The sequence below is a fragment of the Phoca vitulina genome, unplaced genomic scaffold, assembly GCF_004348235.1.
Source record: "Phoca vitulina isolate PV1807 unplaced genomic scaffold, GSC_HSeal_1.0 scaffold21, whole genome shotgun sequence".
Taxonomy (NCBI): domain Eukaryota; kingdom Metazoa; phylum Chordata; class Mammalia; order Carnivora; family Phocidae; genus Phoca; species Phoca vitulina.
In genome coordinates, this window is record NW_022589724.1 from 28,019,569 (window position 1) to 28,045,467 (window position 25,899).

Below are 25,899 nucleotides of genomic sequence, written 5' to 3' on the forward strand. Positions count from 1 at the left end.
CAACATGGATGAACTTCAAAATAATTATGCTGTGTGAAACAACTCAGAAGAGTACATACTATGTACTTTCAGTTATATAAAATTCTAGAAAATTACAACTAATCTAGAGTGACAGAAAACAGATTGGTGGTTGTTTGTGGTTGGGGAGGCTAGTGGAGTGGAGGCTGGAGAATTGTGGAAGGGTAAGATGGAGGAGTCAGAAGAGCACAGGAGGAAATGTTTGGTGGTGGTGTATACATTCATGACCTTGATAGTAATGATAGCTTCACAGGTGTATATATATGTGAAACGAAATCAAAGTATATACCTTAAATATGTGCAGTTTATTGTATATCAAATTTTCATCAATAAAGCTGTTTTAATAAATACTAGATGCTAGAGACAGTGAGTGGTGCCTTCAATATTTTAAAGAAGAATTATTTACAATCCAGAGTTCTGTAACTAAACTATTAATTTTATTCTAGTGGAAGAGACAAATAATAAATAATTGCACAGTGATTGAAAATCAATTGTGATAAATGTTAAGATGATGAAGTCCGGTTTATTAGTAGAACACGTAACAGTGGACTTGACCGGGTGTGGGTCACCTTCCTCTTCTGTGCCCTTAGAAATGAGTCAGTTACCCAGTTATTCAACCAGTAAGAGGGGGAGGATCAGAACCTTGTCTTCCTACTTAGGCAGTCTGTGGTCTTTGGAATATGCCTTTAAGTTTGGGCCAATAACCTTGTTTTCACTATTCATACTCATAGGGAGAGCCAGCTAGAATTTGGATTAATTAACATACCTCTTTAAAAAATATTCAAAACACAAGCATCATGATATTAGGTCAGTAGAATCATCCCCATTCCTGAAGGTTGATGCCATATCCTTGAGTTTTACAAACATAGCAAAATTAAAAGAGAACACACCCATGATGGACCACAAATAGGTGTGTTGACATGTGTTGGTCCTGCCTCATGACAGCCCTTCACCAGCAACTGGAACACAGCCAACTATGTGCTTTCCTACATGGGTTGAAACATTTTGTCTGAAAGTTATAATCTTCAATGTTACAGTTTTGTCAAATTCTTTTATTTTACCATACTCTAAGAATTATCCCAATTTGGCATTATTCAATTCAAAATAAGTTTTCTTTGCAGCTATGTGCCAAATTTTAATGACACGGGGAAAAATAAGACTCAGTCTCTGTCCTAAAGGAACTCACAGTCTGGTAGTGAAGTCATTAACAAATGAAGAACTACTCTTTGATTATTGGTCAGTTATTCTCCACACTTCTTTCCAAAACCCAAAGCTCTCCTAGCATGCTGACACAAAGGATCATCAAAGAAAATCATACTATATTTTACTTCTTAATTTCCTTTTTATTTACTTTTAAAGATTTATTTTATTTTACAGGGACAGGGGCAGAGGGATTGGGAGAGAAAACCTAAGCGGACTCCATGCTGAGCGCAGAGCCCAAGACAGAGCTCAATCTCAGGACCCTGAGACCAGACCTGAGCCAAAAACAGAGTCTGATGCTCAACCGACCATGCCACCCAGGCACTCCTTAATTTCCTTTCTAGTGCTTATCTTCCTTCCTAATTTCAAGAGGGGCATAAAATGCTTGACATGATTCTCCATTAAAATCCAACTCCTTGGCACAACAGGACTTGGGAAATATTAATCATTAGGGCAATCTTGTTAATCAAAAGATGGGAGCCCCAACTTGGACCTGCCACTAACAAGATGTGTGTCAAAGTCTCAAAGCCTTGTTTCTTTTCTGGGGGTTTTGTTTGCTCATTTGTAAGATTCACCTCAAAAGCTCAAGTGTGTTCCAGCACTAAGATTCCTTCCCTTGCTTTGCGGTATCTATACCTAGCTAGTACCATTAAGAAAAATTTACTTAAGCATTCCAAGAAGGCACCTTGCAGTAGGGTTTTGACTCAGCAGCATGGAAGCAATGATGGTCCTGTTCTATTTTCTGTTTCCCCAGAGTCCCAGGGTTTGAGAAAGAATGTATAAGAGGACTTTCCATTGGGAGCGTCCTTCCAGAGCTGTGTCGCCAGGCAACCCCAGGTGTGGCTTGACCCATCCTCGGTGCAATCGGAAGAACTCCGGCCCGGTTCTCTCTGCAAACGTTGGGGAAACTGACATTTTGTGGTGCTGCCCCTTGCCCTCTAGCCTCCCTCGGTCCTCACGGTGCCATTTCAAAGAGCTCAATCCCAATATTCTAAACCAATGGCCATTCCTGGGGGGGCTGCCAGGGTCAGGTTTTTAGTGAACCAGGACTGCTTGGGTGCTGTCTTGGGAAAGCTACACCACTCCTCCCTGGGTTTCCAAACAGCCGACAGCCGGACACCTCGGGCCACATCCGAGCCTTAGGGCCCTGTTACGACATCATCCACGGGCAGGACCCAGATCTGGTCTGGGAACAGATACCTGTTCCCGGAGGCCGGACAGCTGCCTCCCGCGCTGGACACGCCCACGCGCCCGCGGCCCCGCCCCCACTTCCGGCCGGACCGTGATCACGTGCCCTGACCCCGCCCCACAGGCTCGGCTCTTCTCGTGTCCAGCGTCCCGGCTTCCCTTCCGCCGGAAGTGGGGCGACTTTCCCTTTCCGGCTACGGGTCCCCAAGCGGAGCTGGAGGCTGGACGGGGGAGCCGAGCGGCGGCGGCGGCGGCGGGGGCGGTAATGGCGGAGCTGGTGCAGGGGCAGAGCGCTCCGGTGGGGATGAAAGCCGAGGGCTTCGTGGACGCCCTGCACCGGGTCCGGCAGGTACGGGCGCGGCCGGCTGGCGGGAGCACGGGAGCCTGAGGCGGGGCCGGGCCCGATGGGGAGGAGGGGGTCGGGCCTGGGGACCGGAGGCAGCCTGGGCTGACGCCTCCGCCGGGCTCGGCCTTTTCTTGGGGCTCCTGTAGCCGGAAGAGCCGAGGGATGAGGCGCCACCGGGAGGCCCAGGCCCAGCCTGTCGGGCGGCTCTCCTAGGCGCAGCCGCTGGGAGAGGGTTTGCCCGGGTCGCTTGGCCCCACCGCGCCCCCACGCCCGGACTGGACCTGCAGGGCATCCAGCATGGGCTTCTGAGGTTCGCGAGGGGTGGGGGCTGGGGAGCTCACGGTGAGGACCCGGGTGTAGACAGAAAGCGGCCGTCTCAGGCCCTGTAGCTTCTTAAAACTTGGAAAACATCGTCTTCGGACTTCCTGTATTCGGAGGGTGGAGTGGCAGGAATTCGAGGGTATTTTACTTTTGAAGTTACTCTTGGAGAGAGGAAGATGTTGAATAGGTGTGGGTGGACCACAAGACGTAGAAATCCCTTACGGGCGATAGTTCCTCTCTCGGGGAGAATGTGATATGGACTCATCCCAACAGTGACACCTTACCATCTGACAGTGTCGTGCATTTTGCCAGAGTTAAATAAGCTGGGTTTTAAGAGGTTGCAAGCTTCCCTGGAGAATGAATGTGGGACCTGCCAGAAATACTCTGGCTTCTGGCATGGTGCTTAGAGCAGAACATGTCCTTGTATCGTGTGTAAAACTTACAAGTTAGCTCTGACACTTAAACATTTGCTGCTGAGTGTCTTATACTCATCGTCTCTTCCTATTTAATTGTAGGCGTACTAACTGACACCTTAAAAGTTGGGCTATAACTAATTACTGCTTGATTCCTAACAGAAAGCCACAGGACTCATTGTATTAGAAGAAGGTCTCCACTTGGTCGCTTGAAGATATGGTCTTTACATCTCTTTCCAGTATTCCAGGGGAGGGAACCCTACCTGTTTCCCAGATACTGACTTTTCATTTTAATACTGATGCTCCTGTAGACATTATATTGGATCCCAGAACTTTCCAAACCTGTGGTTCCACCTAAAATTTTATCCGATGACTTGTTACTTACTGCCTAGGCATCAACCGGTACAATAGTGAGTATCCATCTTACTTAGACTTCAGAGCCAACCAGTGGCTGTAATGGATGAACATGCCATCCAGCTCCCCTTGCACCACCCTGCTTGCCGGCGTGTTTCACTGCTCTCCTCTACAGTCCAGGGTCCTGAACCTTGTTTCTCACTGGCTACTAATATGTAATGGCTTTCGCTTTGTGCTGATTTGTGACAATCACCTGTTGGCCTTCTCTATCCAGGAAGAATTATAGTCACTACCCTAAAGAGCTCAGATCCTCAGTTTGCAGAAGGCCTGTAGTTGAACATAAAATGAATTTTGAACCATTGAGAAGACTTTCTGCTTCTCTTGAGCCAGTGGTTGAGCTCATATTCTTGGACAACCTGCTCAAGAGGGAGGGAGACCCTCTGTTAAATGCTGACCTAATGTGGATTGTTGAAGCAGTGGTGTTTACTACTAGCAAAGAAAACTTCATTGGAAATGTTCCCAGCTCTGAAATGCACCATTGACTGGAGCAGTAATAAGCCCAATGGAGACAGTACTGTAAGTGTATTACTTCTGAATATTAACAGCTGGAGGTCGATACTATCTCCAAGGATTTGATGGCCTTTAAAAACTAAAGAAAAAAAACAGGTTTGTGAGTAATTTTAGGTTTATTTATAGATTTGCATTGGGCAAGAATGGAATATTAGAAATTGAAACTGTTGTATGCTTTATAGTAAAGCTCACCTCAATGGGTCTCATATTGGGGCATCTGGATGATGATGGTTCTACTTCATTGTATACATGGCATGTTGCAGAAATGTGCTTTTTTTCTCTCTAGTAACTGGAAATAAAAGATGAGGTATTTCTGTATTTCAGTGATTGCAAAGCTTCCCCCACTCTCGCCCAACATGTCCTCATAAACACCAGCAATTGCCTAGAAAGCCCTCATGGGTTTGTTAGGGAACAGTAAGCTGTCTTGTGCTCAGTTTATCTAGAAGATTGTAACAGAGTCCAAAACGAACCTGCTGGGATTTGAACCTGCAGTTTCTAATAAGTCTGGTGTGTGGAGCCCAGTACCTAATCTACTAAGCTTCCTGCCTGGCATCTTGAATCCTCCTGCATATCCTTTGGACTCTTTCCAACATAGGGAATCAGTTGTTACTCTTCGTTTCCTCTGAGCATGGTATTCCTAGATCAAAAGAGAGTCTATGGAGATGTCATATAAAATGTAAAATTTTCCGCAGCAGCGTGAAGTTCAGTGAGTTAATAGTGCTTGGCACAAACGAATAATACAGCCATTCCGTAGGGAAGTATACAAGTATAGAAGTGTGGTCTGATTCCGTCCCATTGATGAAGATTTAAGACTGCTGGGTATTAAAAAAACATGTTCAGTTCTCCAAGTCATTGGCAGGTCAGCAAAAATAAGTTTTTTAAACTCATCGTTTAGAGAAAGCAGGATCCTATGAAGGGTGGGATGTGGACTCAAAGCCAGACAGGCTAGGCCGTCCTGTTCTGCAGCCACAGTGCGCTTCTCCCCTGACTGTCTAGGTTACCAGAGGACCTCACAGAGATGATGGATAAGTAGGTACAACTCTGTTCTGTTTGGTTTGTTTTTTCTAAAAACAAAAATGTTCCCAGAAAGCCCGCTGCTGGTGGTTCAGCGGCCCCTGTCATGTAGTGCACACATTTGTGTGCTAACAGGACAGTGTAACACCGCGGTGTCTTACAGATTCCCAGCAGCCTTCCCCAGGTTGGACCAGCCGTCTGCCAGTCATCACCGAAGTAGAAGGCAGTTCTCTTGCCAACCGCTAATGCTTTCAGGACTTTAAGCCCCTATTTTGTTCTAGACCCAGTCAGTGCCTCTGTGTCGCACAACTCCGGGGTATTCTTTACATTAAATACAGTGTAACGGGTGCCAGTTGGAGTTGGGCGTCATGGTGGTTCAGCACCCGAATGATTGTGACCAAGCCCCTGTGGAATCAATAGGAAGTAACTTTTTGACAGTTCCATAGGCCTAGAACCTATCCTTCACCGGCACTTTATTTTAGGAAATGTTCATTGGCGTGGGGTCTCAGAATGTCTTTGGTTCTCCATGAATGCCTGCTAGTGCTGCTGTCTTGAGCTTTGGGTCTGAGCAGTAGATGATTTGGCGTGTGTGCTGTGTACAACGCACAAAATTGCCTTTACGAGAATGTGCATCCACCATTAAAAGAAAAAGCCTTTGTTCATTGGCTCTTGGTCACTCCCTGAGAGAGACTGCCTTTGCTTCCTTAATACATGATGCTTCTGACTCATGGCAAATGTGCTGAGCGCCCCATTGATTTCAGCTCTATGCCACTGAGATTATCTCCTACACACCCAACTCAAGTAGCTCAAGTCATCGATTCATGAGGGATTAACTCCATTCATTTTTGCTTTCTCAAACATTTGAAGAAAACCAATATTTGCAGGAAATCTATGGGCTGCTCCTGTATCTTTGCTTTGATAGGACCCAGTAGAGTGCCCTGTAAAGAGCAAGTCCTTGTTAAAGGGTTTTGCTGATGTGACTGAGCCCATTTGGGTCACTGCTTTCATGGAAGTGTTGAACTTCCTGTTCGTTATTGAAAAGTAGATAGTAAATGCACAGTATGTTCCACTGTGTGTTTCTAAGGTTTTTTTCATTTTTATCGGAGACTTCTTTATCTTTCTTTTAAAATCTGATAGCCCATGTGTAGCATCAGACTTTGGTTTCTCCTGAAGGCCCATTCTGTAGATACAAATTTACCTAGACCAGAGTTAAACCAGTGGCCCATGGGCTGGAGAAGGCTCACAGCAGGCCTGCAAGCATGCTTTGTTTAACCCACACAATGCCAGTTAGAAACTAGAATGATTTCACATAAAAATTGAGATCTCTAGCTTCTCAAGAAAAGATCCGGCCACACTGCTCCCACATTCAGGAACGGCAGTACTCAGCAGGAGCTGACTAGCAGCTGCCCCTTTACACGGGGCATTGACTTCTGGGTTGCCATTGGGATGCCTAATCAACAGCTTTTTCCCCTCGTCCTTTTCCAAATTGTGAGTCCATCATCTCTGGTTTTTATTTGAAAGTTCTAATGGAAGGAATGGTGTAGGGAGATTGAGGAGACCTGAGTCTCCTCCTCCAAGTAGCTGTCTGACCTTGGGCTGGGTCGGCCATCCCAACTCTTGATCTACAGGCTGTTCATGGATCTTCCATGGAAAAGGATTCATGGACTGATACGTTTGGGGAATTCAGGGTCAGGTAAAGGTGAATTAGCTTCTTTAATGCAGGACTTCTCAGAACCTTTAATATGCTTGTGTGTATTAAGTCCTATAGGAGTTTGGGGTGTGTGTTGTAAATCTCCTGAAGTTATATAATTTCATACTGTCTTTTCATAAAACCAAGTCCCATTCTACAGATCAAATTTCAGGAAATGTTGAGCTAGATAATCTCAATAGTTCCTTCAAGCCCTTGAACATTCCAAGCTGTCATCTAGCTGGATCTAGGAAAAAAAATTGGCCATATCATTTTGGTTCTTTTGCTTTCTATTACGTTATATTGGGCATGTATTTGAACTCCCCTCTCCCCAGCTTTTCTGTGCAATCCTTTTACTCTGTTAAGAGTCCCATCTCTTGAAAATGTTTTGCATTTAGAGTTTTGTTATAAAGACACCTGGGAAAGAATAGCCAGTACTTCTTTTAGAGGCATAAACTGTACTTTTATCCTCATACCAGCTAATAGCAAATCACTTGTGAAACTGAGTAGTGTTAATAGAAGTAGTGATGTGATTCGGATTGCCTGCCATTATTTGAAGATCTGCTGACTCCAGGGCCTCCTGCCCGGATGCTAGGCCAGCGCAAAGATAAGACAGACGGGTTTGCGGCTGGTTTCATCTTATTGTGGGATTAGTCCTCACAAGAGCCAGGTGAAATAGGACCAGGGTTCTGATTCTCATCTTGTATTTGAAAATGATGAGCCAAAGGGAAATAAAGCTATTTTCTCGGAGGTACACAAATAGTTAATATACACAGTTGTTCTTCGGTCACTGTTTTCTGCGTTCTAAGGACTTGGTTCCTTCACAGAGGTGGCTGGGTAACTTTCCATCTCTGAGGCATCAGAATCTGAACAACACACTGAGGGGATGCTGGTAGAATTAGCTGGGATGTAGGGTAGAAAACGAATCGACATGTCATCTTTGGGGCCTATGCAGGTTCTGGCTGGAGCAGCATTTCAGCTTAGAGCCTCAGCTGGTCATCCTAGCATTTTGCCTTCAGATGGGCTTCTCCAGATCCACTTTAAATTTAGCAGACCTTTGGGGCGCCTGGGTGGCTCAGTTGGTTAAGTGACAGCCTTCGGCTCAGGTCATGATCCTGGAGTCCCAGGATCGAGTCCCACATCGGGCTCCCTGCTCGGCAGGGAGTCTGCTTCTCCCTCTGACCCTCCTCCCTCTCATGCTGTCTGTCTCTCATTCTCTCTCTCTCAAATAAATAAATAAAATCTTTAAAAAAAAAAAAAAAATTTAGCAGACCTTTAAGGAGTACCTTCTATGTGTCAAGCACTTTGCTATGCGTTAAGGAAGCTGCACTTTAACTTTCGGGAACACGGACCTTTTTAAAACTCTTGAAAACTTTGAACCTCACCTCAGGAATACTTAAAAAGTTTTGTATGTAATTTCAGGAGGTTCGTGAATTCTCTAAAGCTAAGCCCTGGAGTTCCCAGTTAAAAAACCTTTGCCCTAGCGGTTCTGAGGATTGAGACAGGTCTCCCGTTCAGAGAGCTCCCTATAGTGGGGAGACAATATAATCAGTAACTTCCTCAGTGAGTTACATTATTTAGAGGTAGTTTATAAAGTGCTTTGCAAATGCAGAAAAGGGAGTATTTAATTCTGCCCAAATGTGGGTGGCATGAAGCTGTCCGGAAAAGCTACTCCGGAGAGCTGTGCCTTATTTGATTGGCGTATAGAATTCCTTGTTTTGGTTAATGCCAGTAAATAGGGCAGGATCAGCTGGGGCCCCATCTCTGATGACAACAATAGCTGGCATTCATTGAGCCCCTGTTGCTCTGGATGCCAGGCAAGGGCTTCCATATATGTTCTCTCATTTGATGGTCACAAAGGCCCCAGGGGGTAGCACAGTAGTCCCCCCTTATCTGCGGTTTCGCTTTCCGGGTTTTCAGTTACCTGTGCTCAGTCGCAGTCCAGAAGCAGTTGATCCTCCTCCTGACATCTTGTCAGAAGGTCAACAGTAGCCTAACGGTACTTCACAGCCCCTCTGCCGCTCATCTCGCATCATCACAAGAAGAGCGAGTGCAATACATCTTGATAGAGAAGCCACATTCACATAACAGTTTTTTATAGTATATTGTTATAATTGTTCTATTTTTAGTTACTGTTAATCTCTTACTGTACCTAATTTAGAAGTTAAACTTTATCATAGGCATGTACATATAGGAAAAAATACAATACATAGAGGGTTCGGTAGTATCTGCGGTTTCAGGTGTCCAGAGTCTTGGGATGTATCCCCCCACGGATGGGGGGAGGGCTGTTGTACAGTGAAGTGCTTATTAAGACTTTGGATTTGGGGCACGTGGGGTGGCTTAGTGAGGTAAGCATCTGCCTTCGGCTCAGGTCATGATCTCAGGGTCCTGGGATCCAGCCCCGCATCGGGCTCCCTGCTCAACAGGGAGCCCGCTTCTCCTTCTCTCTCTGCTCCTCTGCTCTGCTTGTGTTGTCTCTCTCTCTCTCTCAAATAAAATAAAAATCTTAAAAAAGAAAAAAAAAGACTTTGGATTCAGCCCATGTGAGTTCAAGTTCTGGTTCTGCCACTTACTAGCTTAGCGACTGGGCAAGTTCTTTAACTTCTTTAAGCCTTAGTTTCTTCATCTGGAAAACGGAGGTCATTGGTGGTTGTAATAATTTTTTTTAATAGCTAATATTAGAAGTTAGGAGGTTCCCCTTGGGGGGGGCAGGTAGTGACTGAAGGGGGCGTGAGGCAGATTTGGGGCCCCAGGAATGTTCTGTGTCCTGATCTTGATGCTGGTTACACACGTATTTTAGTGTGGGGACATGCAGCGACCTGTAGACTTACGATCTGGGTACTTCTCTGTGTTTTTATTATTTTTCAATAAAAGATTAAAATAGCAAACATTTCTTATTTCTTACCATGTGCCCAGCATTGTTCTGGGTGCTTTACATTGTTGTCTCCTTATCCCCATGGATATAATTCCAGGCAGATGGGCTCCCAATCCCCCAATAACGAGAAGCGTAGCTACTTTTTTTGGGGGGGGGGGAGAAGAGTAGCTACTTCATAAGGTCACCGTGGAGATGAACTGAGGACACCATCAGGCACTTAGCAAGCGTGCAGTAAGTCTGATACACTGCTGCCCTCGGTGTGACCTCTTAGGTAGTGGGAAGCAGAACTGGGACTTGCCCCTGTGCACCAGGACTCCAGAACCTGCCATCTGCGACTTGATCTCAGCCACTGGGCTTGACTGCGCGAGTGACATACTGTGTCTTCCTGCCGTGGGCAACAGAGACTTTCTGTCCAGCCCATGTATTCTCCGGGGCCTAGGCAGGGTCACTCAGGTGACTGTGGAGCAGAGGTTCCCAGGAAGCAAGTTGGGTTCCTGCTCCCTAGGAGGTCATGTGAGCTTTCACGTCTGCTCGCTGGATCCGTGAGAATCAACAGTAGCTATATTTAATAGTATGGACACGGGATGTGGATGACGTGGCATTCTGATGGCTTTGCCAGTTTCTGTTGAGTGTAATGTTTTAATAAATGTAAAGCTGTGGAGATACACAGAGCTGCTGCTTCAGATTTACAAGGTGAACTACTTCGATTATGAAACTTGTTGGAGAATTTTAGTTGCAAAAATGTGCACTGGGAATAATTAATTGCTATGTTCCCCAAGTTTAATGATTTGTGTACGACCTTTATGATTTTTGCCATATCATTGAACCCTCAGTGTTTGTTTACTTAATATTTTTAAATCTTTTTAAAATTTGGATTTATTTAAAATATTTTTTTAAAAGGAAACTAAATCACTATTGTAAGTGAAAAACTTTGCCATGCATAGAAGGTAACTGTAAGAAACTATATATATATATATATATATACACACACATATAAGCTTAAATAACTGTAAAATATATATATGTGTGTGTACACACGCACACACAGAAGTTTAAAACATTTATCTGTGCACCTCCCCAAAATGCCTACATACGTCTCTTTGGAAAACACTGCTTTAGTCCATCCCTGCATTTTACAGGTGAGTACCCCAAGGAACAAGGCCTTTGAAGGTCTCGCCTAAGGTCATACACTGGAAGAGCTGGCTGGAAAACCAGGACCCTTGACTGACTCCTGGTTCAGTGCTCCCCTCCTCCTTGTTTCCACTAACTATTCAGAATCGAGGTCAAATGTCTGTGATGTTGATTTATAGTTCATCTATTATGGTGCCTAAAATAGCACAGGTAGTGAGATAGCAGATTTTCCTCCTGGCCTCACCCCCAAAAAAGGGGGGAAAGGAAATCCAATGGTTAAAAAAGCAGCAGCAGAGTCCCTTCAGGGCAAGGACGGGAGTGGCCTTGGTTTTATTGGACTATCCTGGCTTCAGTGACTCTCTTGTTTTCTGTCCCACACCATTATTAGCTGAGAATGTACCTCACTTCCCTTAAGCAGGTACCCTTCAGAGCGATCAGTTACAATGTGAGGAATTGCTTGAGCTCTGTGCCCTGGAAATCATTAGGTTTTGAGTCCCTGGGAAATGAAATATGTTTAATAGAGTATTAGGTGGAAGAAGGGAGGTGCCTAGTGCTGTGGGTTACAGCATAGGTTAAAGCTGGGCAGGCTGGGCTTAAATAGGGCTCCTGCCACTAAGGGAGGTGTGTGACTGCACAGGGCACTCAGCTACTCTGAGCCTCACTTTTCCTTGTCTTAAAATGGAAATAATACCAACCTCCTGGAGAATCATTGTGAGGAATAAATGAGATAGAATACTTAAAATGCTCCTCCCAGGGCACCTGAGTGGCTCAGTCGGTTGGGCATCTGCCTTCGGCTCTGGTCATCATCCCAGGGTCCTGGGATCGAGCCCCTCATCCAGCTCCCTGCTCAGCAGAGAACCTGCTTCTCCCTCTGCCTGCTGCGCGCCCTGCTTGTGCTCTCTCTTTCTCAAATAAATAAAATCTTTCTTTTTTTTTTTAAGATTTTATTTATTTATTTGACAGAGAGATAGCGAGAGCAGGAACACAAGCAGGGGGAGTGGGAGAGGGAGAAGCAGGCCTCCTGCCGAGCAGGGAGCCCGATGCAGGACTTGATCCCAGGACCCTGGGATCATGACCTGAGCCGGAGGCAGACGCTTAACGACTGAGCCACCCAGGCGCCCTCAGATAAATAAAATCTTAAAAAAAAAAAAAAGTCTTAACTATTTAAAAAATAAATAAAATGCTCTTCACAGAGTGCCCAGCACGCAGTAAACACTCACTAAATTTTAACTCATTATTTTAGTGGATATTTAAAATCATTTCTTTAGGGGCGCCTGGGTGGCTCAGTCGTTAAGCGTCTGCCTTCGGCTCAGGTCATGGTCCCGGGGTCCTGGGATCGAGCCCCGCATCGGGCTCCCTGCTCTGCGGGAAGCCTGCTTCTCCCTCTCCCACTCCCCCTGCTTGTGTTCCCTCTCTGGCTGTCTTTCTCTCTGTCAAATAAATAAAATCTTTAAAAAAAAAATAAATAAATAAATAAAAAATAAAATCATTTCTTTAAAACAAGGTTGGGGGCACTTGGGTGGCTCAGTCGGTTAAGCGTCTGATTCTTGATCTCAGCTCAGGTCTCAGTCTCACAGTTTTGAGTTCAAGCCCTGCATTGGGCTCCACACTGTGGAGCCTACTTAAAAAATAAAATAAGGTTGCATTTGAATGAATGGAAGAACACATTGTTTCTTTACAGAATATTATATGTACAATGTACTACCGGTGTAAGTTATGATGCAATTGTACATTGTCTTGTTAAACTCCTGTTGAACATTCGTGTAGCCGTTAGCCGGGTTCAGATGCAGCCTGTTGGCTTCAGAGTCAGAGTTACACCTCTTAAGCAGTCGTGTGTACGGCTTTTCTCTTAGTGGAAATTTCCCAAATTACAGATAACTGAAGTAAACATGACTTAAGAACAAATCTGAAAGCCTCAGCCTTTGATCAAATTCAGGAACAGGAAACTATTGTAGCATTTTTAGCTATCAGCTGTGGGAAAAAATGACATTCCAGCAACATGCGAAACCGTACTGTATAAATTATAAGGAAGGCTAAAGACTCAGGAATAACATTTCTAACTACTTTGGAAGGAAGGGGAAAGATCTGGAAGCAAAGAAGTATCATCAGAAAGCAGCAGGGAGTGGGCCTAATGTGTCGAGTGGATGTTTTGGGGGTCTGTGTCTGGCAGTGGTTTGGCATGCATGCTGTTGGGGGACTCCACTGATAATCATGAGCCCTTGTACCCCTTTCTTTGTGCTTTGGGGTCATCTTCACTATCTGCTGGGCACATTTTGGGCTGTCTTTAAAAGCAGCTGGGCCAATAATCCTGAAAAACCCCACATCAGTCGTTTACCGCTCAGTTTATTGTAGCAGGTGAAAGAGTCTCCATGGGGCACAAGCCAAGGCAGTGTTCTCACCTTTTAATCTACCTGCTTTACCAGCTGGTCCTTAAAGTTAACTTTTGCGTCTTAGGTAGGTAGCCAACCTCCATAAACTTATCCAGAACAAATATGGAAAGCAAGATTAAAGTCAGTGGTAGAATGCTGTTAGGCAAGACATGTACAGTATTTTGTTTTAGAGCAAATGGCCTCTTGGATATAGGAGGTTGGGTTTCTATCAGCAGTCTTAGTATTTTAATTATTTACTACTACTAATATTCTTAAATAAGCACCTATCCAGGTACCATCATCTCTAGCCTAGATAGGGACCGGCAGACTTTAAAGGTCTGTATAATAAATGACCTGTGTAGGCACCGTATACCATATGGTCTCAGTGCAATTCCTCAACCGAAAAAAGTGTGTGGCTGGATTCTAATAAAAACTTTATTTACAAAAGCAAGTGGTTCACCAGCCATAGTTTACTAACTCCTGACCTAGAATATCTCCTAAATGGTCTTTCCTACTCTTGTCTCCTTAGGATCTATTTTCCTTGTCAAGGGGACCTTTGGAAAACATGTTTCTTCCCCTAGTACGCCTCGCAGTTGCTTCCTGTCACCCTTCCTATAAAATCCAAACACTTACTGTGACCTAGAGCCCTAGGGAACCAGCCCTTGCCTGTGTCTTGGAACACATCTAGTTCCCTCTACTCTTGTGACGTTGATTTCTCTCTTCTGGGCTCATACCTGCTAGGCTGGCTCCTGCCTCAGGGCGTTTATCCAGGCTGTTCCCTCTGCCTGGAATGCTCTTCCTCAGATTTTTCGATAGCCAGCCCTTCCTCATCCGTTAGGTCTTAGATCACACGACCTAGCGTGATCACAGTGGCCTTCCCTGATCACCCTGTTTCAGGTAGCTCTCCAAAGCGTGCTATGTCATTATCTTCTCTTATTAGCATAATGCTAATTACCAGCTGAAATGATCAGTTATTGGTTAGCTTGTGTACCTGTTACTCCCCACTGACTGCTGATTCAGAGTAGGGGCCTGGTTATTCCTTTTTTTTTTTTTTTTTTTTAAGAGAGGGAGAAATAGAATTGGGGAGGGGCAGGTGGAGAGAGAGAATCTTAAGCAGGCTCCCCGCCAGCGCAAAGCCTGATGAGGGGCTCAAGCTCATAAGATCATGACCTGAGCTAAAGTCAAGTCAGACACTTAACCGACTGAACCACACAGGTGCCCCCCGGGGCCTGGTTATTCTTGTTCACCACAGGAACCCCAGTGCCTGGAACAGAGCCCAGCACGTAGTAGGCACTCGACATTGGTTGGATGAGTTGCCTTATTTTAACAGCCGTGCTATTTGTGAAGCGCTTTCTAGTATACAAAGCTCCTTTGTGTTGAGAGTATGTTGTTAGCTTTCCCCAAACTCTGCGGCAGGTGGTGGTACACCCGGAGGATCTCATGCAGAGGGGAGAGGGGCTTGTCCAACACACAGAACTAGTAAACCGGAGGGAGAGACCTGACCCTGGATCCCTGACATTTAAGTCCTGCCTTGGGGTTTCAGTGTCATGATTATCTTGGGTTGTTTATTTGTTTAAGGTCATTTATGTTGGTCCCAGAAGGTCTCAGACTTCTGGGCACATTTGGACAAGCTCAGGAAAACTACCACTGAAGACTTGCTCTGTGGGACAGCGCTTCTATCTGCTCCCCCCCCTTTTTTTTTTAAAGATTTTATTTATTTGACAGAGATAGTGAGAGCAGGAACACAAGCAGGGGGAGTGGGAGAGGGAGAAGCTGCCTTCCCGCTGAGCAGGGAGCCTGATGTGGGGCTCGATCCCAGGACCCTGGGATCATGACCTGAGCCGAAGGCAGGCGCTTAACGACTGAGCCACCCAGGCGCCCCTTCTACCCCTTAATCCACACCTATTTATTAAGTTTAACTTAGGGAGTAACATCAAGAGCAGTGGCTGTAAATATTCTTCTGATTAAATGAAAGAGTTGATTTATCATGAAGATCACATTTAATTTTCCAGTAAGAACAAAGTAGATAAATCCCACATAGCATTTGTTTCGGGGGGGGGGGGGGGAGCGCTTTAATAGCTATGTGATAATTTTTTTAACTGATAATAAATATTAAAAATTGAAATAGCTCTCAGAGGTTATCTCACTTTGTCCAGTGCAGGAATCCTTCTGAAGTAGTCTGGACAGACGGTCATCTCCCTATGTTTGGACACTTCAGTGAGGAGCAGCTTACTATTTTAGATCTCCATAGATGACATCATCACTTTATAGGTGTTGAAGTTATGGGATGGCTGTTTTCCTAACGAGTTGTCATGTTTGAGCAAACACAGCCTTTTAAATAGTATTGGGGAGGTTGTTTCCTAAGGGAATCCTGTGATAAAAGCTTTTGAACAAAGTTCTTCATATTGTTGGTCTCCTTTCTTTTCTTCTTAGAATGCAGTATACCTGTATTTTAAGTGATAGCTTAAAAATACTAATTTGTAGAACACAAATGTTTGGAAGTATTTTATTTCTAAAGACATTGTTGTTAAGGCCAAAAGAGAATTCAATTAGCGCTGAAAAGTGTTTGTCCCCTTGGTGACAATGCCTTGCATTAATCTAGGTCAGGGGGAGAAATGGGATAACAGGCCTTTTAAGAGGACTCTCCTCTTTCTCCCTCACATGGAGCCAGGATTTGTTACTGAGTATTTAAATCTGATTCTCTCTGTAGATTGCTGCTAAAATTGATTCAGTTCCTCACTTGAATAATTCTACACCTCTAGTGGACCCCTCAGTGTATGGATACGGAGTACAGAAACGGCCCTTGGATGACGGAGGTAAGTTGCAGTAAATGTTGTTGCCTTTCAGATGGTAGCGAACCTGCCAGTTCAGTTGGAGTTGGTGTCAGCCATTTCCTTAACAGCTCTCCAGCGTCTTTCTGAAGAGGAACAGTGGAGGGGGCATATTGGGGATGATTGTTCTGCACAATTCTCCGGCATTTGAGTTCTTATTTGCCTTGATAATACGGGAATGTTTTCAGCTGGGCTCTAAGGTAAAAGACTCACTTGGCCTTTGCGCATCAGCTCAGAAGTAATTTGACTGATTCGAGAATTCTGTTTGATTTAGCCCTCCGTTCTTCAAAGACACACGTGGAAATTGAACTTCCCACTTTTCTCCAAAGAAAAGCTAAGATTTGGTGCATGGCCCAGAGGAAGCTGTGGCTACATCCTAACCTTAAAGATAAAGGGCAAGGGAGTGGTGACCTCTTTGCAGTCTGCTGAGTTTTTCAGCACTCCTGTTTATGACAGGCTCTCCCCACAAGCGCCCGTCTTTCCTTCATCCATGTGTTACTTTGTTGGTTTCTTCTGTACTTACTTCAGCCCACTTAGAAGTGCCTGTCACCAGCAGCTTGGCAAAGAGCATCTGTCAGATTGTGTGTGTACAGGGAACTCGGACTTCCTGGATCGCATTTTGTGTCTTGCAAAGTATGACTTATTATAAAAGGGAATCTGAAATGTACTAGTTTGTACATGAATATGCACGCAGCATGTCTTCTATCCTGCTGCCTGTCTGCATGTGCGCCCAGCCATGTGTGTATGCACATATCTCTACAATGTATTATTAAATGGAAAAAAATCAAGGTGTACAACGGTAGATATGGTGTAATTTCCTTTTCCAAAAAAAGTGTGTGTTTTGATGTATGTAGAAAAAAATGTAATGTGGTGTGACTGGTTTCTCACGTCTCTTAGGGAATCCTAAAGGGGAGATTGCCATTGTTTTTAAATGTGCTAACCTTTTTGGAATAATTGTATAGGGTCACAGCGTGAAGATTTTAAGGGGGCTGCGCTCATCTGGGTGTAAAAGTTCTTGTCTATTTAAGGGAACTGTTTATGAGCGCACACACACAAAATCTACCCCAGGGCCATTGGAGCTAAGGTGACCATTTAAACTGCTACTCCAAAATGGTACCCTGTGATCTTTTTATATTTGACTGGTGTTAGTGATTTCTTAGGAAGAAATATGACTGATTGCATTATCTGCATTTTTGCCGACAAGAAAAACTGTAATGCAAAGTGACCTTTTTACCTTTTCAGGGCAATCGTGCTTCAGTTTCTCTTATGGGACATCGATATAAAAATAAAACTAAGTTGTCTGGCTCTGAGCACATGCCCTGGTAATGGACAGTCCCTCTGGCCCACTGTTTCCAGAAATCATGATCTATATCTTTCACAACTCCCCGCCTTGCTTGCACCCCTCGTGTGGCGGGAAGTGTAAAACCTGTGTGTGCCCAGCACAGGCGATCACTGTGTCCTTTGCATAAAGAGCACCTAGATATTTGCAAATGAAACCACGGGCGCTGGGCCGACTTTCTTCTCCCGTTAATCCTCTGTACACCCATTTGAGGGAAATTTGTAAAAGGCTCTGAGTTTATCAAGAAAGAGACCTTGGGAGCAGGCAGATGTAGCTAGGGAGTCACGGGAAATTCTAGAATCTCACTTGGAACTCCAGTTCATTATTCTGTAGTGTATTTTCACCTCTTGTTTTGAGAACCATAATTTTTTCCATGTCTGCCTTTAGGGACTGAGTCCTTGGAATCAGAAAACAAACACGGTTTCTCTTTTTCTTCCTTCTAAATATGAAGCCCAGTTACAGTAGGGAAGAACTGAGAAAGAACCTTCATGTCTGGGCCAGCTCTTCATCTTACACAACAGACTGTGTGAAGAACGAGAAACTTCCCTCAGGCTTTTTACACTGGACATGACAGCTTGACAGTTAATCCTCTTCAGTTGAGCACCTTTCCAACAACAGAATTATGTAAATTGTTTTCCTCCAAGTCGGTCTCCACCTGTGGCATCGGAGATATGCCGTCGAGTTCAGAGAGAGCTCTGGGCATTTGGAACAGGTTCAGGGCAGGCCGCAGTTGTCTTCTGACAGGGATAATAAGGTCACTGGGCCATTCCTCTTCTCTTGGATAAATAAATATGTGAATAAACAGGTCCTGTCAAGGACAGTGATGTTCATGGTTACCCAACAGCTTCCTAGGGGTCACAGTCATGCTGTTTGTGAGAGGAGAGTTTAGAAAAGCAGAGATGAACAACAAGCAGGAATTCCTGCACTTTTTTCTGAGCAATAAAGATTTCCAAAGCTTTGCGGTTCTTCATTTGTTTGGTTTGGCTCGGGGTTTTTTTTTTTTTTTTTAAAGATTTTATTTATTTATTCATGAGACACAGAGAGACAGAGAGAGAGAGAAAGAGAGAGAGAGAGAGAGGCAGGTTCCCCACGGAGCAGGGAGCCCGATGCGGGACTCGATCCCAGGACCCCGGGATCATGACCTGAGCCAAAGGCAGATGCCCAACCGACTGAGCCACCCAGGCACCCAAGGCTCGGGTTTTTTTGACAGAGGTTCAGCAGATCACTTCTTTAGCAACATGAACTTTCTAACTTTCCTCAGAAGCGGGATTCTTTAAACTCTCAAGGGTTGAAGCTCAGTCCCCTACAAGTTTCTGGAGGTGTTGCTTGGGTCTGTCCAAAAGTGCTTCAACTCGTAAGTCAACCATAGAGAACCCTCAGAAGCCTCAGGGTTTCTGCAGGACATTGAGATTTGCGAACAAGTACACGAATAGGAGGATGAAAACAAGTAAAATAAGGGAAAGGATTTGTTCTTGTTGTAGGAAGGGACCGGTTAGTTGTGTCCTGGGCAGCTTTGAAGCGTCACACTGCCGGCTCGTGAGCCCGCTCGGAGCCCAGCCAGAAGGGGTCAGAGCGCGGCTTTCCTTGCCTGCCTCGGTGCCCTGACCTGGGCCGAGCAGTCGGTCCACTGCCCTCTGCTTTGGGTCAGATCCTTGTAAGTATTAACATCTTCGGTCTTGGCACCCACACTTCATAACAGTCTTTGAGGTGCACCCTGCCAATTCAGGAACCTTCCTGCTAGCCTCAGTGTGGCAGACAGCTTTTCCATCTGGTACTTTCTTCCTGCTACAGCTGAGGCCTCTCGCTGAAGCCAGTCTGACCAGTTCCGTTCCTCTGTTCTAAGACCTGTGGCAGCTTCCGGTAACCAGGGGGATCCAGCCCTTCCTAACCCGCCTTTCTACTCTGGCTCCCCCCTTCCCTGTTGTTCTGCGCTCTGCAGCAGCCTGGTCATCTGTTTCTTCTCTTTGCTTTTCCCGAAACCCATCCCCCCTCCCAGCTCTTTACCTGGCTAAGTCCTGCTTGGTCCTTAGGTCTCAGAATTGATGGGACATCCTCCCGAGAACCTGGCCTCATCCTCATCTTTTGACTTTCTTCAGTGCCTTGCCAGATGCCACCTAGCCTCTTCTCTTGCCCCTGTTCTTCCTCCCTCCTCTTCCCCCTTTTCAAGCACCCACCTGACAGGAGAGTAAACAGATCACATTCTGCTCTGAACCTCGAAAGCTGTTCATTTGTCCCCTTCCCGGGGCACATATCTACTTTATTCTGCAGATACCAGAGTATATCATGTGCTTCTCCTACTAGATTCTACAGGCTGTGATCCTGGAGATGGGCTCTTTCTTTCCCTACCTCCCTTACGTGGTAGGTGGATAAACGCTTGATGCTTATGTTCTTTCTCTTCGTGTCCTACGATTAGCATTTAGAAAATTTCGTGAAAAGTAAGATCCAAATTGAAGAGACTGGTATTAGCTTAATTTAATCTGAATCGGGGGTTGGCATAACTTTTCTTAAAGGACGATACGGTAAATTTTTGTAGACTTTCAGGCCATATGGGCTCTGTCCCACCGACTCAGCTCTGCTGTCAACTTGAAAGCAGCCGGAGACAATCAGGAAGCACAGGAGCATGGCTGTGCAGCTGGCCCACAGGCCCTCAGTCTTTGATTGTACTACTGTTTAGATAGTACCGCCCTTTCTAACGTTATCTAGATGGCGTTCTTGGTGAGCGAAGGCAGAGTTCTTGAGTGTGCTCTTGCATGAACCACTTACAGGAAGATCGGGACAGAGTATCGCTGTGGCCCCGGCCGAGTTTTGTTTCAGCACGTGTGACCCAGGACAAAGAGAAGGAGGAAACAAGAATGAGGAGGGAAGATATTTTTAAAATCCACACTTTGCAAGAGAGAAGAGGGATGAGAGGTGCCGGTGCTAGGTAGTGGGGAGGGCCAGGGTTCTTGCTGCTGGGCGGCAGGGTTGTGTGGACCACTACCTACGGCCCGCGCCACCCCTGGCAGGAGTCTCTGCTCTGAAAAGAGAGAAACTGAATCCGACACATGCTCGTACCCCCTGAAGGAGGAGAATGACGGGGGCTGCAGGGATGAGGAGCCAAGACTAAACCTTAGTCCCTGAGGCCTGGGGGGGACGGGATGGGGCAGGGATGGAGAGGGGGGGATCAGGAGTGTTGTCCAGCAGTAGTCTTCAAGCAGGGGGAGTGAAGACCCCTGAGGTGGGGGAGAGGGGTTTCCAAGAGCCCTGTCCCAGCTCTTCCATTTGTGTGCCCCCTCTTCCCTAAAACGGATCTCTCTCAGAATTGGGTCTGTGGTGGAGACACTGTGCCCTTCTCATCTCCGTGTCCCCTGCCATATTTTCCCCTTGGTTTATGGTGGCACATCACCATCCTCAGATGCCTCAAGAGGCGTGAGTCCAGAATTCTGAGTGGGGCATACCCCAGCAACAAAGCGTGAGTCTTGGTAAGAAATATTGAAAGGGACAGGATCTGATTTTTATTTTTATTCAGGTAGCAGCTCATCACAGAGACTTAGGTAGTCCCCTCCTCCCCGTCCATCCATCCATCCATTTTAGGATTAAAATTTAGAAGTGAGTGGTAGTCATATGGGTGCATATTAAGACGTATGTGTAAGTTGGAAAAAGGAAGTGAAATTTTTTCCCCCTGGCGAAGTATGATCTGACAGGTTTGACAGTTGGCTTAGCCAACTAGATACCACATACAGTAGATAGAGATCATCCACAGAAATGACTGAGCTCATACTCTGTCGCATCAGTGTTACAACAGAGATAGAGCCGAAGCTTCTGTACAATACCTGCTGTGTTCTGTGTACCTGTTAACGTAGGGGTTACTTTTAGATGTCACCTTAAAAGTGGATTTATAGTTTTTCAAAACCCTTTTAGGAAATGTATGATCCTAAGTGGCTCTCTACCCTGGCTGGCTGTGAGGCCCACCCAAGGAGCTTTTAAAAACACATCTTGTGGTACAGCCTCTCTAGAAAACTTACAAAATTAAGCATGTGCTTGCCATTCAGCCCACAGTTAGACCTGTTTATTCTCAAGAAACAAAAATCTGTCCACAGATCTTTATGACAGCTTTATTTGTAATGACTCCAAACTGGATACAGCCCAGATGTCCTTCAGCAGGTGAATGGCTAACAAAATGGTACATCCGTACGGTAGAACACTACTCAGCAACAAAAGGAATAAACTATTCATACACGCAACAATCTCGATGAATCTGCAGGTAATTCAGCTGGGTGGAAAAAGCCAATCACAAAAGGTTACATACTGTGTGATCCCATTTATATAACATTTTTGGAATGGAGAATAGATTAGTGATTGCCAGGATGTAGAGATGGAGCTGGGTGGGGGAGGCCCCTGTATAATAAGAAAAGATCACTGGAAGGAACCCAGAAGCCTGAATTCCTTTTCATGTGGATAAGGAAACCAATGTCTGGAGAAGTGGTTTGACCAAGGGCTGATGTCTGAGAAGTGGCAGAGGGAAGACTTGAACCCAAGTCACTGTCTCTCGTGCCATGATAGTGCATGCTGGGAAACGTGGGCTCCGGGGCACCTGGGTGGCTTAGTCAGTTAAGCGTCCGACTCTTGGTTTCGGCTCAGGTTGTGATCTCAGGGTCATGAGATCGAGCCCCTTGTTGGGCTCCATGTTCAGTGCGGAGTCTACTTGAGATTCTCTCTCCCTTTCCCCCTCCCTGTGTACATGCAGGTGAACTCACACTTTCTCTCTAAAAATAAATAAATCTTTAAAAAAAAAAAAAAAAGAAAAAGAAAATGTGGGCTCCAGAGTGGTAGAGTAGGGTTTGAATCCCAGCTCTGCAATTTGTTAACTATGTGACTTTGGGCAGGTTGCTTAACCTCTCTGAGCCTCTGTTTCCTCACCTGTAAAATGGAGTTAATACTGACCTCATGAGGTTATCCTAAGGATTATAACAAGTTATTGTGAGTGAAACACCACTCAATATTTCCATCAGAACTAGTTAGTACACACACACTAAAACACATGTGTAGCTGAAATAAAAGCTTAATGGAATATATACCCTTACTATATATGATATACTCCATTTCTGATTTCAGTTTTTAATAAAGCTGGTTGTGATCCCCAAAACTGATTTTATGACCTCTGGCCTAAAGGAAAATAAGGCCCAGTGCTACAAACATGTATCATAGGCCTGTTTTTCCTCTTAATGTCACTCCAGTGCTCCTCAGGTCAGGCAGGCTGTGGGCAGGCACTCAGACCGGGAAGGGCTGCAGGTGGGGTTCCTAATGCTCCCACAGCCTTGGAGACTAGGTCAGGTCACTGCTCATCCAGAGCTTCCTCCTGGCCTTGCTAGACTCTGTGCTTCTTGAGGGTGTTGCTTCCAGACTGGCACAGTGCCCAGACCAGAGAGGTGTGACCAGCGTGCCTTCACAGGGGCACGGGTGCTCTCCTGGGCCCTCCAGCTTCCTGGTTGGTAGAGCGGGCCTGGTGATAAAGCGTCTGCCTCCCGAGGCTCTGGTAGGCCTGAATGGGCTCAGCGGTGAGGTGCCTAGAAGACCGCTCGCCAAGGGCCGTGAGCCTGCAAGTGAGGGTGCCATTATGGAGAATAGCTTGAGTTCACTCTTGATTTTTTAAAAATGACAATTTGCAAAATTAGTGATGGATTACTTGCCTAAGGACTTTCAGCTGAACTCAGCAGGTCAGTGTTTTGTGGCCCTGGGTGGAGAGTTGCTGCCTTAGAACACAGGAAGCCTTTGTCCTGTCCTTGGGAAGAAAGCTTTATAAAAGTGCTTAGAAAACGGCAGAAGGGGTACCTGGGTGGTTCAGTCGTTATGCGTCTGCCTCGGCTCAGGTAATGATCCCAGGGTCCTGGGATCGAGCCCTGCGTCAGGCTCCGCGGGAAGCCTATTCTCCCTCTCCCACTCCCCCTGCTTGTGTTCCCTCTCTCGCTGTGTCTCTCTCTGTCAAAAAAAATAAATAAAATCTTAAAAGAAAAGAAAAAGGCAGAAATCCCTGCCGCTGACTGTATGTATTCCTGACTGTAACCGGGGCCTGGAAAGGCATTGATCAGAGTCGGAGGAGCCAGGGAGCCAGGGACGGGGGCAGGATTGTTCCCAAAACCTGTAGAGGAAGCTTTGGTTTATTCACTTGTTTGGTCAGTTATATAAAAAGTGCTGATGTTTTCTGCCCTGGCCGACCCACTCACCTGCCTCTGGTCTGCTGCTCTGTGCACCGTGCCCACGCGTGCTGTCTGCGCTCCTACAAGGAGGATGGGGGCTTTTGTGAGGGGGGGCGTGGGGGTTAACTCTTAAAATTGCTGCATGTTAGGGCACCTGGGTGGCTCAGATGGTTAGGTGTCTGCCTTCGGCTCAGGTCATGATCTCAGGGTCCTGGGATCGAGTCCCGCATCGGGCTCCCTGCTCAGCAGGGAGCCTGCTTCTCCCTCTCCGTCTGCTCCCCCTGCTTGTCCTCTCTCACTCTCTCTGTCAAAAAAATAAATAAAATCTTAAAAAAAATTAAAAAAAAAATTGATGCATGTTATAAAGTTAGGTATGTTCCTTGGTGATATTTTGTAGCATTTCTTTAGGGGAAGAAAGAAGAAGACATTTTTCTCCTCACTAGTGGGGAAGAATGTGTCCAGTGCCTTATTTTTTTTTTTTTTTTGAAGATCATTATTGAAATTGGCAGAGTATTACTCTTTAGAAAAAATTTCTCATATTGTAGCATGAGTCTTTTCTATGGGAAGCTCATTTTCTCCTAGCCCAGACGGCTTCCCATTATGTGGTGTGCCAGGTAAACGAGAACCACACCTGTGTGTGTGTGTGTGTGTGTGTGCACTCGCGCATGTGTGTGCTGGAATGGAGCTGGGGTGAACTTCTGAGGGGAAATGAAGCATTGTGGGCCAGCATGCACCATTAACGGGAAATAGGACGGATTGTATGCAGCATTTTGCCTTTTTTACAGTAAAATGACTGTAGTTACCATGGAATTGAACTTGATAGGTCCCCATATGCCTCCCTTGTCGGACCCCTCTTCATTGTGAAGACTGAGGGGAGGCTCCCTGTTCGTGGAGTGGACGTCACCCATCCCCCGTGTGAGTGCCCGATCTAACTGTTGGTTTTCACTTGTAGGCATCAAATGGGGCCGTTTCCGCAGGGACTGAAACTTTAATAAATCGCACGTTTCAGCCTGCGGCTTCAGCATTTGCACAGAGGAAGAGTGCAAGAATGCTTCCTAAGAGTCCACCAACTCCGAGTTGAGTCTGGGTTGGAATTTGATTTCCTTCGGTGTCGTGGCTCTCAGCAGTCCGTCTCTCAGTGGGATGCTGGTGTGTGTGCTTCGACTTTTGCTCTTTTCGAGCCCCTCCCCTTACCAGCGAGGCAGTGGGCACCTGTGACACGTACCTTACCAACAAAAAGGAATTGCCCTTTTTTGTGTGACAAGCATAAAATTTCAAGTGGCTTTCGACCAAGAGCCTTTTGAATGTTCTCCTGAATCTCATGACGTTCTTTACAGTAGCGTTGCCCTTTACCCTATTTCTGTAGCTTTTCTGGCCAAAATATCTGAAGATCATCAACCTTTTGACATCTCTTACCAAACAGCACAGTGGGCCAGGAGCCAAGGTCTGGCCGTGTTGCCCTGTTTGGGGACCAGATACCTCTGTGTTCTTGGCATGTCAAGGCATTTCAGTCTTTAGTCTCTCCATCTTCAGTGTATTCTTGACCCCCCCGAGAGGCATTCTGAAAGTGAGCGGGGAGACTGAGCTGGGCCCTTGAGTAGGGACAGCTAACCAAACTCAAGGGCACTCTTGTAGACATCCTTCTTCAGCCTGTATTTTTCATACCCACTGCCTTAGATGGTGAACAGTCCTCTCATGTGCGCGCCATCCAGGGACCGAGTATGTGACGAGGACTCCTTGCCCAAGGTTGTAATTGAACAGTCTTCACATGGGATGGGAATCCTGAGCACCACCTATCCCAAGTGAGAGCATTTGTCACATTCTAACTGGAAAGGCAAAAAGAAAATTTGAAGATTCAATAAAAAACAATTCTCTTATCCCTGAGATAAGCAGATTAATAGTATATAATGTCGATATTTTGGCTGCAAACCATTATCTTGCTATTGATCCGGAAGAAATATAGTACTGACTCCGTAGCCTCGTTTACTTTTTGCTAGCATTGTTTCTTTATACTCTTTCTTCTTCTTTTAAAATACCATGATCTGGATTCTTTTCCTTTGTCGTCTT

At 45.6% G+C, this 25,899-nt stretch overlaps 1 protein-coding gene across 3 annotated transcripts in view; it reads left to right on the forward strand.

The window, feature by feature from the left end:
* Positions 1-2,587: 2,587 nt before the first annotated feature.
* FUBP3 (far upstream element binding protein 3) overlaps positions 2,588-25,899 on the forward strand; it is a 51,163-nt gene continuing 27,851 nt past the window's right edge. Inside the window, exons 1-3 of one of the 3 annotated variants that reach the window (XM_032418296.1) lie at positions 2,666-2,755; positions 3,649-4,416; positions 16,197-16,302. In XM_032418296.1, coding sequence (XP_032274187.1) covers positions 4,354-4,416; positions 16,197-16,302 — 169 coding nt within the window. In that variant the 5' untranslated portion in view covers positions 2,666-2,755; positions 3,649-4,353. Of the gene's footprint in view, positions 2,756-2,784; positions 4,507-16,196; positions 16,303-25,899 lie in introns of those variants that run through there. The other 2 variants (XM_032418295.1, XM_032418297.1) reach the window with 2 other exon arrangements.